A 15,268-nucleotide genomic window follows, 5' to 3' on the forward strand; every position below is an offset into this window, starting at 1 on the left:
CCTGCTTGTTCTCAGGGTCTGTTTCCCTCTTCCTTGATCTTGCAGTAGTACTTTGGACAAGTAGAAGAAAGCAGAAAGGATTTGGCAGGGGAAAAACCCCAGCAACAAGCAGACCAAAACAGTGAGAACAGGAAAAAAGACACGAACAATCGGTGAGTCCAGAGGAGAGTCACCAAGATAATTAAAGGGATGGATCCCACCTTCTAGGGGAAAGGCTGAGAGAATTGAGATTGTTCAGCCTAGAGAAGAGAAGGCTTTGAGATGACTTAATTGCAGCCTTCCACTGCCTGAAGGGTGCCTACAAGAAAGATGAAGATAGACTTTCTACGAGGCCAGGTAGTGACAGGGCAGGGGGGAGTGGCTTCAAACTGAAAGAGGGCAGGTTTAGATTGGATATTATGGATATTATGAAGAATTTTTTTTCTGTGAGGGTGGTGAGACTCTGGAACATGTTGTCCAGAGAAGCTATGGATGCCCCATCCCTGGAAGTGTTCAAGGCCAGGTTGGGTGGGGCTCTGAGCAGCCTGGTCTGGTGGGAGGTGTCCCTGCCCATTGCAAAGGGGCTGTAACTAGATGATCTTTGAGGTCACTTCCAATCAAGCCATTCCGTGATCATGTGATTCTGTGATTTGTTGACTGTTACCCCAACTTTTGTACCTGCAGGCCAGTAATTTCTTACAGCTCCATCCTCCTTTTGTCTGTTTTAAGAGCCCTGATTACCACTTCCCTTTAGTCCTAGCAATTGCTTCTTGCCTATTGTGCACATTTGGCTTCTCTCCAAAGGTGAGGCAGCATTTGGCACTTTTCTAGAGAGGAGGCTGTGAAGGTGACAGCAGAACATATCCTGAGTCTGAGTGGGCACAAATGTGCTTTCTACAGCAATCAAAACCACCAGAAAATAGAAAATTAAGATGTATAATTGTGTTCTCCAGAGGCATTTACTAACCCTGGCAGACAGAACACATGTTTCTGGGAGCTTCCCTTTTTGGGGAGCAAGACTATGCCTTTATTTTTCTTGTTTTTTTTTTTTTTTTTAATAATTAAACTTTTCAAGGTGGTAGGTCTCGTGCTGGCTACCGCTACAAGAACTTCCTCTTTCCACTGATGATCTAAGAAAAAGCAGTTCCTAGCTTGGGTACTTGGGAATCTCAGCATCTTAGATAATGAAAAAAAAATAGACTGAGCCTTAAAAAGCCTGGATTTTTTTGTGTATTTTTTTTCATGATTTAGAGAATGACTCCTTTACTGTATTCCCTAGAAGATGATTGCTAACTGACATGACCATTAGAGGCTGAGCTGGTGAACAGGATATGAAAGGGTAGACTGACCTAATTAGAAAATAAATGAGGACAAGGGAAAAAAGATTCTTTTGATATGAGTACCCTTAGTATAATAAGAACAATAAAAACATGTTTAATTGTAAATGTTCAACTTTTTCTTCTGTTAGGAGCTTTTTTAAAAGTGAGCTATATTTTAAATTTGAAGGCAATTTGAAGTCCTCCAGGATAGAAGCAGTTTGTCAGATATTTGTAATTTAAATAAAAAGTGAAGAATAAGTGCAAATTCTTTGAATATTGTCCAGAACATTAAAGCTAAGTGCCGGAGGTATGCTGCAAGTGTAAAAACCAAAACCAAAACCAAAACAAAACACCCCACTTCATTTTTATTGCTTTAGGAACAAAGATGGAAGGGACATGTGAATGGATGGTAAGAATGAAAAGCTGTCCCTGAAGCCTGATGGGAGTTTAGTCTCTTTTGATACCCTCAGAACTGTGTCAACCCTTTCCATGAATATTTCATTGGTTTTTAAAAGGGAAATTATCATGATTCTAATACATCACCTGTTTTTAAAATATGTTTTCAGAATACTTCTTTCATTCCTTCCTTACATCCTTCAGCAGTAGCCCACAGAAATACAAAAAAGTTAATAGAAGAGCTACATAAAAGGTTAATGAGTGCTACACAAAAGGTTAATAATAGTCTCAATAAATCAAGAATTTGATATATTCTTTAGATGTTAGTGAAAAAAATCTGTTCTGGTTTGCAATCAATAGGATCTTTGACTTATATGGGACCACAAATGGACTACAATATTCTTTGTGTAGTGTACTTTCTGAGTGTACTTTGAGTTTTCCAGGAAAGGTGAAATTTAAAACATCTGTGATTGCTATGTATATGCAAGTAACTAGATGGCTCATGGGATAGGAGAATAAAACACTAACCATTTTCTCTTATGTCAGTTGCTCACACTCAGCTGCCCATTGCCATTCAGAGGGCACTTATGGGAAAGATTTATTGTGTTTCCTAAATAAATTGCAGTTTTCCACCATATGGAAAATTCTCCATGCCAACACATCAATTGCTACCTTACTAACTTGCACAGGTAATGAAAATAACCTAGAGAGGAACAATGAAAAGTACCTTTGTTGTATTGAGCTGTCAAACATTCTCAGTGAATAAACAGAAGACATCTTGAGTGGTTAGTTCCCTTGCTATTGGAGAAATCAGGTGCAGTACCAGTGCAGAAGAAACTGCTACAGGCAGATTATCACTGTTTCAGATTCTTTTTTTGTAACATTGCTAATCTGATTCCTTCTGAATACTAGAAAATTTCAGAAGACTATTTTAGTTTGTACCTTTGTGCAGGACATGATAAAGAGATGACAGGCTAGTGTGTCTGACCTCTTGAGCTTTACCTTCAGTGCATCATTGGAAAAGTTTTTTAGTTCTATTAGGGCAGCGTGGAAAGTAAAATTTCAGACAGACCCTCAGATTAAGTACCATATACCTTCTGTTTTTGTTGTGCACTTGTTGTCAAATATTGTCTGAGGTACAGAACATGAACATGTTCCTCCATAGCCTCAGTCTCTTATTCCTTTTCCTCTTTTCCATACTTTGATATTTAGACTTTAGAATATGCCCCTTAGGGATAGGGATTGTCACATCATGCTATTCCTTTGATGAGACCTGATCCTTTCCCTTTTAAGGTTTCTTGCCTTGCTTCTTTTCCTTTGTGGTTTTTGGGTGTTCTGTGACTCCATCCAGTCCTCCCTCCCAGTGTCTCCAGTATTCTGCACAGGACATGAGTTTCTGTAAACAGTGCAGCTTGAAATGAGACAAAAAATTTAGGCCTTAATTTCAAACTGGAGCCAGATAGTTTAGCAACTCAAAAGTTATTGTTTTTAAGCACAGTAAAAACTGCCTAGCAAGGTGTCTTGAATTTTCTTTCAGGTTGTGGACTCCCCATCCTTGGACCAGGCTGGATGAGGCTCTGAGTAAACTGGTCTAGTGGAAGGTTCCCTGTCCGTGGCAGGGGATTCAGGACTAGGTGATCTTTAATGTCCCTTTCAATCCAAACTTCTATGATTCTTTAGCAGAGGAGGTGGAAATAAAGATTAAGTAGTGATACAGCCACGCCTTTAGAATAACTAAGTTACCTTTGATGGCTGACTCTTCTGTCACGTGGCCTCTGGAAGGCAAAAATCAGTGCAGGCCTAAGCAGATGTCACTTTTCAGGTCAATCCATGTAGTCCAATGATGGTCCATGTAGCTGAAGTCCAACTCCTGGCCCTGCACAGCAGCATCCCCAGGAGTCACAGCCTGAGCATTACCCAAAGCATTCCTGAGCTCTGGCAGCCTTGGGGCTGTGCCCACTTCCCTGGGGAGCCTGTCCAGTGCCCGAGCACGCTCTGGGTGAAGAGCCTTTTCTGTCCATGCAGGCCCTCTATGCAAAAGCATCCCGTGGGCTCAGGCAGCCCTCAGGACCATCAGGTCAGCAATGCCTTGAGCTTCTGAAGTGTTTGCTAAGGTGTGTACATAACATGCACTAACACTGCTCTTTTCCTTTTCTGCTGTCCATTCAGCTAGCAAAAGGCATTCTGATGGTCAGGTCAATTTACAGCATACATTTGTGACAACAAATTGCCCCCAGAATGATGAGTTGCAGCTTCATGTTGTTTCAGAACAAGATTTTGAGAGGAGGAGTCACACTTGAAAGGTTTTCCATGTGTCACCTGATTTTACTGATACACTTGATAAGCAGCTGAGTTTAGATAGAAGTTATGGCCAGTCTCAAGCAGCTGTTTTTCAAATTGTGTTTAAGTAGTCAAAGGAAATGTATGTTAATCAACTTACAAAAAAAATTAGGTAGAATCTTATGTCTAGTCGTAAACATGTGGAGTTACTGTAGATAGATAATTTTTGAAATCATGTGCCACAGTGTTTACATTAAAATACACAGATACTTGCATCTTAATTACACAGGTTTCTGCTAAATGATTTTAAATTAATGTAGAAATGAGCATTTCAGCTACACCTTCGTAACTTAGTCTAACAAAATATGGCCAAGAACTTCCTTATGTATATTGTTTTATAATGCAACACAAAACTCTACCAGAATTGGTAATTCACTTCATATAATTACAGTTACACAGAAAAATTAGTCAAATTTAAATGGAAATACTCTTTTTAAAATCCACTTATTTAAAAAAAGAGTCAGTGTATATAGAAAGTAATTTTTTCAAGTCTATCACTTCATTAGTTTAGAACTAAAAATCCCAAATACAGCTGTTTCCGTATACCCAAGCTGCTTAGATTGGACCATTTTATTTTAAATATTGTAAAGCCAGTTCTGAAGGACACCACCCTCACAGGCTTTAAATACAAAAGCATCAGACTAAGAACAGTGACTTTCTGAAGTCTGGGTGTGAGAAAACTGACAGTGACATATTTGTGTGTCAAAGATGAGTAAATACAAGAACTTAAAATTCAAAGCACCAGCAATCTCATACATAATTTTACTTTTTATTTAATTTTTTTATTAAGGATATAAAAGATTCAAATGTCAGAACTATAATGTCAGAACTGTTTATAATGTCAAATGATGCATGTTGCATATTCTTTCTGTATTCCATTGATCAACCAGAACCTGGGATAATAATTGTAGATGATGGAGTACATTTCGTGTGCAAATGGACATGGATTTGAAGTGAATTTGGAAGAAAAAGTCTTTCATGTTGAAGTCTTAATAAACAAAACAGTTTTGTTCAACCTGCATGAATCCTTGCACAAATTATTTTACTTAATTCTGATATTTTTAATGGTAATTAGTATTCGTGTGATGCCTGCAGGGCATTGTCAGACAAGGAGAACTTAGTCTTATGATATAATACAGTAATTTGATAAAATTTGTTACAGATTGGAGAGAGAATCAGTCCTGATGGAACCAGGAAGAACTACAGTTCTCCCTTTGCACACATTTCATGCCATTCCATTGCAGCTCGTAGAATTAGTCTTGTTATTTACAAAGTAAGGTTGTGTTTTGAGCCTGCTTTCCTAAAATAATAAAGAATATGTGATCATGCCATCTGCAAATGCCTTCCCTGCAGTCCAGGCTGCCACCTTCAGAGACAATTGCAAGCCAGATTGACAGGAGGTAGAACTCTCAGAAAGACTCAGTTGCTAAAAGCTTTAACCCAGGTATTTGGGCAGGGCAAAGATACGTAAATTGGTCAGGGAAAGGCTGTCTGTTTTGCAGACGTACAAGTTACCCTATACCTCTTACCTTTTGTCTTACGTAGCCATGGCAGGGAGCCCAGTAAAAACGGTTTTTTTTGCAAAGGAAGACATACAAGTCAAAGGACACAAATCTCTGGCAGTGCTTACAAACTGATTGGGGTTTTGCTATTCTTTGAACTTCTAATTTTGCTTTACAAAGACAACAAAATTTAATTCCAACACTTTTATAAAAGGTTAATTTGAAAGAACAGTGGCTGAGCCCTGGAAAAAAAAATCAAAATATCACATTATTTTAATTAACAAATGTAATAGAATCAAGAGTAGTAGGGAGCTTGTTAAGGAGGATACACATCTTGGGAATATTAAGCTAACTGAAGTGTTTCCCAGAGAACTTAATCCAATTTTGGGTACTGATTGGAGCAAATGTTAGGTTAATGCAAAGCAGATTTTGTTCTTAATTCATCTGGATAGAACACAGTCCTACCTAAAAGTTTGTGCCCACCCTTTAGATAGTAGGTTAAAGAACACATTATTAAAAGAAAAAAAATATTAACTTTGTGTCTTCTAGAAAAGTTGCAGTTTGTGTTATTTTCATGATTTTATTGATTAGTCTGAACAGAAGCAAACGTGCTATTCTCAGTTTGGGTAGTGGTAATTTTCTTCATAGTAGCTGGTATTAGACTGTGTTTTGGATTTATGACCAAAACAATATTGATAACACAAAGATTTTTTTCATTACTGCTGAGAAGCACTTGCACAGTGACAAGTCTTTTTCTGCCTCTCACCCACCGAGTGGGCTGGGGGTGCACAAGGAGTGAAGGGACAGAGCCAGGACAGCTGATCCCAAGTGACCACAGGGATATCCCACACCATATGGAGTCATGCTCTGCTTATAAAGCTGGATGAGAAGAAGGAAGGGAGGGATGTTCAAAGTAATGGCATTTGTCTTCTCAAGTCATCCGTATGCTTGATGGATCCATGCTTTCCATGGAGATGGCTGAACATCTGCCTGCCTGTGGAAATGGTGAACCAATTCCTTGCTTTGCTTTGCTTGCATGCATTTTCTTTCCATATTAAACTGTCTTTGTCTCAGCCCACAAGTTATCTCACTTTCGCTCTTCCAATCCTCTTCCCCATCCCACAAAATTGGAGTGAGTGAGCAGCTAGCCAGGGTTTGACCACAACATGTTCATAGAGAGCAAATAAGTTACTTTTACTGCATCAAATACCTTTTCTATTATATGCAGGCAAAAGTTGTTTGTTTTGTTTTGTTTTGTTTTGTTTTGTTTTGTTTTGTTTTGTTTTGTTTTGTTTTTCTGTGGCTGCCACAGTCATTAGCCAGGGAAAGAATAAAGAAAATAAAAGGAGATATATGAAGAGTGAAAATTGTTACTCCTGAAGAAGGCTGCTCAGTATCGCCCGGGCAGGCTTTGACAACATCAAGCTCTCTGAATATATCAAATATTATCTTTCTTGAAATGATGACACAGAAACCACCTCCATGACTGGATCCTTCAGACACTGTTTCTCCTGCCGTTCTGTATGACTTTGAGTACGTTGGAAAGGTCAAAACTTTTCGTAATCAATTCCATTAGGTCCTCATCTTTTTCCACACCATTGATAAACTCTTCTAAAGTCAGTTCCCCTAAAAGAAAGTCAGATATTCTTTAGAAACTGAGAAACCCAGCAGTCTCTCTAGAAAGCAAAAGACAATTCTTGCCAGATTGAATCCCATGTGAAAGCTGCTGATAGGCAAATGGAGGTAGAGTATTTGGTAATGTTTTCTCATTTTGCATCAGTCAGATCCTAGAACTCAGACTCACTTGTTTTTCTGTTAAAACATGTCAAACACAGCTTTGACTGAAGTCTGAAGCAAATACAAGTGCTCATAAATGTGTGTAAAGGAGCTCTAATGAAGCCTGTTTCAGGGCTGAACTTAGAAGTACTGGCCAGTTCTCACTGAGCTATCTGGAATTTATCTTAGAGCTGTTTTTAAAAGAGATTAGGATGTGATTTGCTAAGGATTAGTGGGCATAGTCCCTGTGTTGACTACTAGGATTATTTAGAGCCATGATCAGATGAAAAACAATAAATCAGCTAAGTGGTTTGATAGGTAAATTCTTCCAAGGAACTGAAATGGGCCATTTAGAGTGTGTTTTTTTGGGCTCATGTTGAAATCAGTTAATAACTTGGAAGTTTCAAGACAACAATAAAATCTCTTTTATTGCAGAGTAGGAATATTATTTAATGTTCTTCCTCTTTTCCTGCTCTTTTCCCTGTCAGCAAAGACCAGTTCTAGGCCTGTGTCTGTTTGCATAGTACACAGAAATGCACACAGTTCTCCATGTAGGGGTTATTCCGGTGATACTGTTTTACCTTGAGAGGAGAAATAAATCTTGGTTGAATAGGAAGAGCCTGATTGTTTCCTCTGAGAATGGTTTAAAGTTTTGTGTTAAATTCACAACAATTAATGTTTTCTTGTAAAATAAGAAACGACAAGGGCCAGGCAAAGAGGAAAATAGCTGGATGAGTTAAGGCCCCAGGGTGCAGTGGGGCAGCAATTCAGGTCATGTCTGTGTGTGGTGAATGCTGAATGTGCTGACTTTGGGCTGTTTTCAGGTTTAAGTACTCCCTGTAGTACTTTTTTTGTGTCTTGGTTTTTGTCCATGGCAGCCTTGGAAATTTCATCTGACATGGAAAAGGAAAATGATCAGCATTTGAAAAATGTGAAAATCACTTTCTAGCCATAGTCAGGAAATTTTGCTTTCTGTTTAGTCATGTATGTCCTTGCTACCCTGGTAACAGGCTTATATAAAGAGGAAAGTCATCATTTGACAGAAGTCCTGGTTCTTAGGCTTCAATGAAAGTACTAAAACTCTCTCCAGGAGCTGGCATGCAGAGCCCTGAGGAAGTTTGTACTCCTTTTTTCAATAACAGCGTATATAATCTTTCCCCAAGCAGAATCAGAACAAGCCATCTCTGTCCACTTGCATGCATCATCCCTCTTCGTCACTCATCCACTCACTTCCTCTGAACTCTCCTATCCCAGGCACTCCTCTTAGTTCCTCTCTCCTTCCCTCTATATTGCCTTTGACTCAGGTCTTTGGGTGGATGGGGTTCCTGGACTCATCACGTGGACATTCCTCCTCATTCACGTCAACTGGTCTTGGAGTCCCTCCTCTTGATCCCAAGCTGTCCATTTTGAGGTACCAATAGCAGGCATACAAACCACCCTGCAGTTGCCAGATGAGGTTACACTGGCAGGCCCAGACTCACTGCTGCAGTGGTGGGGCTCAGATTTCTGTGAGATAATGAAAATAAATTGCAAAACCAAGAGGAGATTTGTTTTAAGAATTGTTCTTTACAACCCATGGGATTACTTATTAATTATATGTCAGTATAAGGAAGGACTTTGCAATTTATTTGTCTGTTTGTGCTTTTCTTTAATAATCTACAGGGAGGTAGCATAGTTGCAGCTAAACTTGGTACAACTTGGCTCATTCCTCAGGCTGAGCTAGTCCTGTTGCTTTCCAGCAATTTAAAAACTAAAAACTATGGAAAACAGTTTGAAATAGAACCACTATGAAGATAATCCGGAATATGTCAAGTTCTGGATTTTCCTTGCTAAAATGTATGACTCAAGTAATGGTCTAGCTGAGATACAATTATTAATTGCCAGTAAACGTATGGTCAAAGTAAGCATAGAGTTTGGGTTAGATTTTGACTGGGTTATTTGGAATCCTTTCGTAATTTGTCTTCACCCAAAGAGTGGGCCAAGGAAGTGGGTGAAAGAAATCCTCCAGTAATGCATCCTTCACATGCATCATAAGACCACTGTTTATACTCTGACTATATTTTGCAAACAACTTTTAAAAAGAGTAACCTCAATACCCTAAAAAAGACCATAAAAATGCTCCTTCCTCTGCCAAAGTGGCCAAAATTCCTGTCTGTGACCTAAGTTTGCTCTTTTTTGCTTTCCTAATTTTCCTAATTTATCAGTGATCTCATCAATTGCTGTAAAACATACTTGCCAGTAGAGGGAGTATTTTTATGATTGGAAGTTTGGAGGGGGACATTCATTCATAACAAATTTTCAATTAGAAACAACTCTGAAGCAGTGAAATGAAATGATAGTTTCCAAATGCAAGACCAATTGCCTTAATGTGGTATCTTGAGGAAAAAACAGGAGCATGTATCTTAGCATGAAGACAGTCAGCCTTCAAGGAACATCCAGTATGCTCACCAGTCTTTAGAACATGCTAGAGCATGTGCAACCATGCATCCTATTTATTTTCTTTTTAAAGGATTTTAAATAGATTATACCAACCCAAATATATTACTCCTCCATTGCCAATCAGGCTTTCATTTTGCTATGCAACCTGAGAACTGGAATTTTGGATGAACAGTGCAAGACCTCTGTTTTAGCCCTTGCTGCATGTAATCCCTTTGTCAGTTGACTTACACTTCACTGTAAAGCTGAAGTAAAATAAGGGCAAAGAAGGACAGATTCAGGCTTCCAGTTATCTAAACCAGTCATCCTTCAGTTGCATGTTCAAATCCCTTCTTGCAGAGAAGTCCCTGCCAAAGCCAACAAAACCTAGATTCTTACCATCATTGTTCACATCTATCTTCTGAAATATCATGTTTGTGAACTCTTCAGCACTCATGTTGGTGTAGCCATTAATAGCCTGGATGGCCTGAGGGCAGAAACACAGCAAGTTCTTTCAGAGTTTTTCCCATCAAGTTGTGAAAACAATACACTGGTAGAAGCAGTACTTGAAGTGCAACTCTTTAGTTCACAAACCCTTTCAAAAATCTCTAAATAAATAGCTATTTCAAGTAAAACTTCAGTAATGAGGGCTAGAAATTTAATTAACATAACACAGCCTGGAGATTACAGACTAATTTGCATATCTCTGAAGAACCGTGTGGCACCTCTGCTCTGTAATACACTTTAGATTCCACATCAGCATTTTTATCTGGCCCTAGAGAGTTCCCTGCCTTCAGAGAGTGCCCTTTGGTCTGTGTGATTTAAATGCAGTATTATTTTTCCCAGCGGAAAGCACAGAAAGCATAAGTAATTTTTCTATTAAGCTATGTTTAATTTAGTAATCACAAATAAAGTCAGCAGTCCTGGAAGTTGTCAGAGTTTACTTGTCCTCCAGAGAAGTTATGAAAATCAGAAGAATCCCCTCCAGTTTTGTTGGTGGTGGTGTTTTTTTTTTATTTTTTTTTTTGTTTTTTTTTGGTTTTTTTTTTTTTTTTTTTTTTTTTTATTTTTTTTTTTTTTTTTTTAGCCAAAGGACTCCAGATATTGATCTGGAGTAAAGGTATAAATTTTATGTTTTTGCAAAATTGTATCCCATTGATTGGGAAAATATGTGCATATACATTATATAATGGGCACACTATAGAATTTGTTTCTCTGCCCTTGAATTATCTTGACATGAACTGTATATGTGCCACTTGTTTCTTTTGCTGTCTCTTTCCTAATATTATATTAGACCTCATATTCTAAAACAAGAAGTTAAAACTATTCAGCACTGATACGGAATTCTTGACCAAATAAAATCATAAAAATGCCCCTCCAAATGCCCCGAATTCCTGTCTGTTTCAAAAAGTAGCAATAATTTTAGAAAAATAGTTACATTAACGTATTTCTATTACTAATTTGTATTTTAGGTACTTTTGGTGTTTTGTATGTCTGACCTTCCTGCAGTCTTCAGCAGAAAGTTGTATCCCTTCCACAGTTAAATTTGTGGAAGTATTTGAGTCACTGACTGCCCTTAAGCCCCTTAAATAGTAAAATACTGGGCATGGAAATGGTGCATGGTTATCTGGAAGGAGATTGGGTGGTTGGTAGTGATATGCTGGTCGATAGTTTGTATAGCTGTAGAGACAGATTTCATTTTAATAGCACTTCTGTGTTTCTAAATTAATGTCTCAGATATGACACATCTTTTTGGACAAGCCCTTGCTTACTGGTGCTTATGATAAGCTGGGCGCCCCTTAATGGCTGTGAGCCTGTTCTTATTTTTCTTTTAGGGCCCACCATTTTTAATCTAGTCTAGGTCAATGACTTAGGCAGATTTAAATTTAAGTTCTTATACTCCAAAAAAGACACATGGAGGTCTAAACTGGTTTTAAAACCAGGTAAATTAAAAAAGAAATATTCTTTACCTTGAAAGGAATTTTTTTTAAATTTTAATTCTCTTTTTGGATAAAGCTCCAGACAAAACACTGTTGACTCATTGGCTCTGGGTGAAAATTAATGGATAATATTTTCTAAAGAAAGATTTCACTAGTCTCAAAGGAGAAATCTGGAAGATTCAGCCTCTCCTTCTACCTTTAGAAAGCTGCTCTTTGGGTGATGAGCTTTATTTGCTTGACCCAGTAGCTCCATCTGGCTGCAGTTCGTTTCAGTTTTGGCAGCAGCTGTTTAAAGTTTCTGTCAGTGACTGGCCTGGCACCAGCAGTAATGTAGACTCCAGTCTACATTACTGCTGGTAGGAAAAGAATGTTCCTTGTTTGTTATGACATTAGAACTCTATTTAGGTTTGATGCTCCCTGCAGCAAAACTTTGATCTGTAGTGAGGCCTGTGCATTTAGGGAACAGTGTTGAGTCATATATATTTGTAAGGACCCCTAACATACCTTTTGGATGAAAGCAGCTAATTAAGAGCACAATGTTATTTCAATAGATCAGGTTGAAAATCATGAAGATGATTTTAAAGAAAGAATTGCACTTCTTTGGTTTTATGGGTTTGAAGTGGACTCATTTTCTGCAAAATTTTGAAAGTGTTCTTATCCAAATATCACTGCGTGATTTAATAGTAAAATTATATTTTCATGATTTAGTTTTAAAACTGGGGTAATGGCATTTGTAGTAAACAAATCTAAGAGCCTTTCAAAAAATTAAAATATTGTAATATTTTGATGACATCTGCATTTTTCTTGCTGCAAGATCAGTTTGAGAAGCCAGTTTTCCACAATAGACTGGCACATATACTTGTAACCATCTGGTTTATTCATTATGCTGCTACAGTTCTACCCTGCCTTATAGTATAGTTTATCACAGTAATGTCTCTACTGTTTCTACAAGCATTTCACTTTCAGTATTTTATCTGTAGAGCTATGGTTTAAAGTAAAATACTACTTAGATGTGTTCAATAAGGAAGAAACTAATGTCAGGAGTGTCACTACTAGCCGCTGTTAATTTTGGTTTTACAACCATAAAACATTAGGTGAAGTACTGGCAATCCATTTACAGCACATGATGAACCACTGTTTCAGGGGCAATGCACTATATCAAATGCTCTTGCTATTGGTCATAACTTGCTTACCCTGAATATGCTTAATAGTTCTTTCTTGTCAATGCATCCGTTTCCATCAGCATCGTATAGCTTGAAATACCATTTCAATTTTTGGTCAATTTTCCCTCGTATCACCAAATTTATTGCAGCTATGAACTCCAAGAAGTCTATAAATCCGTCCTAAGAGAGAGAGAGAGGGAGACAAAAAACCACACCTATTTAACAACATTGGTTTTCTGTTCTTTCTGGCACTTGCACAGAAACAAGTCATCAAATTCTCTACAATACACATTGATTTATGAAGCACCTTAACTGAGAAATCTTCTGTGGTATTAAAATAGGATAAGAGGGTGTGCTCAGCCAGAAGAGCTATAGGAAGAGGTGTTAGGAAGAACAGTTTTGTTCTCCCCTGAAATCTGGGGGCTGTGGAGGTAAGGGGTAAATCTGTTCTGAGCAATTGTTATTGACATCTTTTAAGAGAAAAACCCCTCACTTTTGTGGCAGACTGCCATGTGAAAAAGAGGAGTTTGGGATATCTGCTTTGGTGCTAATGAGAGCTCTACAGTGGAGTTGTTTACATCTATACTGCAGAACTATCTATGATTTCCAGTCCCACAGAGCTGTTCCAGGTGTTATTCATCTGAGAGATCATGTAATAACTGTTTTAAAATTGTAACCAATACTCTGGCATGAACCCTAAGCACTGTGGTTTACCCAAATAAAAATCATGTCTCTCTGATGAACATTTTGCATGGGATATAAAGCCCTTAAGGCATAAACTAAATATTGAGGATATTCATAGGAAGCAATAATTTCAGATTTATTTAATTCATTATTTTCTTACTGCTTTGCTCAAGCTACTGATAGAAGCCTGTCAAGGACAGGCCTCTATAGTCATGTTCTTCTGTTTCTGTAAAAATGTGGTTTGGATGGAAGAAAGAGTTGCTGAATTTGGAGCATATTTGCTCCAACTGTTTCTCATGAGCATACAAAAAGAATTAACAGCTGGTAAATTTAGTCTTGTGATCAGAATCCAATTGCTCAGAAAGACTTGGAAAGGCTTGTTAGTTTCAGATGGCCTTTGACTGAAAGGAGAAGGTTGGATGAGTATCAAGTAGGTTTAGCATGTTAGTTTTATTGTCATATATCAACAGACATCTTGCCAGTTGAGGTTTACAACCAGGAGGCATTAATCAGACCTCAATATTGCACTATAGGAAAAGAAGACCTGTTAGGATGCAGTGCAACTCATTGCCAAAGTCAGAATCCTAAAATCATTGAGGTTGGAAAAGACTCTTAAGGTCATCAGGTCCAGCTGTTAACCCAGAACTGCCAAGTCCATCACTAAACTGTGTCCCTAAGTGCCACACCTTACATGTCTTTTGAAGACCTCCAGGCACGATCAGTGTATTTTTGTGACAAGGAACAAACGTGAGCATGCAAAGAATGACATCAAACAGGAATTTATAAGGGCTAGAATATAGAAATTGAGAGCTGAAATTGAGAGCTCAGCTGACCAACCTTCCATTGTAAACAAACAAAAGTGCCTAGAACCATCCCCACACATCTGCCTGCCTAGATTCAATCACAGTAGATTGTGGAAGTGAATATGGGTTCTCAAAGACTGGATATTTTTTTTAAAATAGGAGTCCATCCTCTTTTTTTTTTTTTTTCTTCATTCTCCTTTTAGATTCCTCACAATTGTGCCCTCATGATGCTGATCTGGGTCAGAGCTCCTGGGAGCCCCTTGTAGTGCTTGTTTAGATTTCTATGCAAGGCTGATCAGCAGAGTAGCATCTAGGAGATAAATCCAATGTATTCAAACACTGGATTCAGCCTTCATGCAGAAAGGGTGTGTGCATAAGTCGTGCAGACTGACCATTGCTTCACAGACCCCTGCAGGTTCTCTGGTGGTTGCTTGTTTTACTCTAATTGCACTCACGAGGAGCAGACACCATTCAACCACTGTTTAAGATTAAATGAAATTTGACAGTAACTACATAGAATTTTCAAACAAAATTAGGCCCAGTATTAAAAGCAGATGCTTAACCAAAAATGACATGTCATGCACTACAAACTTAGTCTTCTTTTTGGCACGCTGGCATAAATTTCCATTTTGCAAGTATTATTTCAAGAAGGATCTCATAAAGTGTTTTACTGGTGGTCAAAATGTATTTTGCTGATTGCATTTCAATCATCTGATTTGATATACCTATTAAGAATGTGGTTAAATGCATTTCACATTGCTGCTTTTTTATTGCATTTCATACTTCTTATTGCAACTACAGATTAATTTTAGGATTGCTGGATGTCCATGACCAGATTAATTTTCTTCTTTCTCCCTTACATTTCACTTGGGATTTTGGAAAACATTATTTTGTTTGCTTTCTTTCTGCATCTTGGTGTCACTATCATTGCTCTGACAAAACATTAGAAGT

At 38.0% G+C, this 15,268-nt stretch overlaps 1 protein-coding gene across 1 annotated transcript in view; it reads right to left on the bottom strand.

Annotated features, from left to right (window-relative positions):
* Positions 1–6,774: 6,774 nt before the first annotated feature.
* The window catches only part of GUCA1C (guanylate cyclase activator 1C), a 36,578-nt gene continuing 28,084 nt past the window's right edge, over positions 6,775–15,268 (bottom strand). Inside the window, exons 2-4 of the mRNA XM_063393830.1 lie at positions 12,861–13,010; positions 10,127–10,214; positions 6,775–7,162 (exon numbers count right to left, since the gene is read on the bottom strand). Coding sequence (XP_063249900.1) covers positions 7,032–7,162; positions 10,127–10,214; positions 12,861–13,010 — 369 coding nt within the window. The 3' untranslated portion in view covers positions 6,775–7,031. The remainder of the gene's footprint in view (positions 7,163–10,126; positions 10,215–12,860; positions 13,011–15,268) is intronic.

The sequence above is a fragment of the Prinia subflava genome, chromosome 3 (assembly GCF_021018805.1).
Source record: "Prinia subflava isolate CZ2003 ecotype Zambia chromosome 3, Cam_Psub_1.2, whole genome shotgun sequence".
Lineage (NCBI taxonomy): Eukaryota > Metazoa > Chordata > Aves > Passeriformes > Cisticolidae > Prinia > Prinia subflava.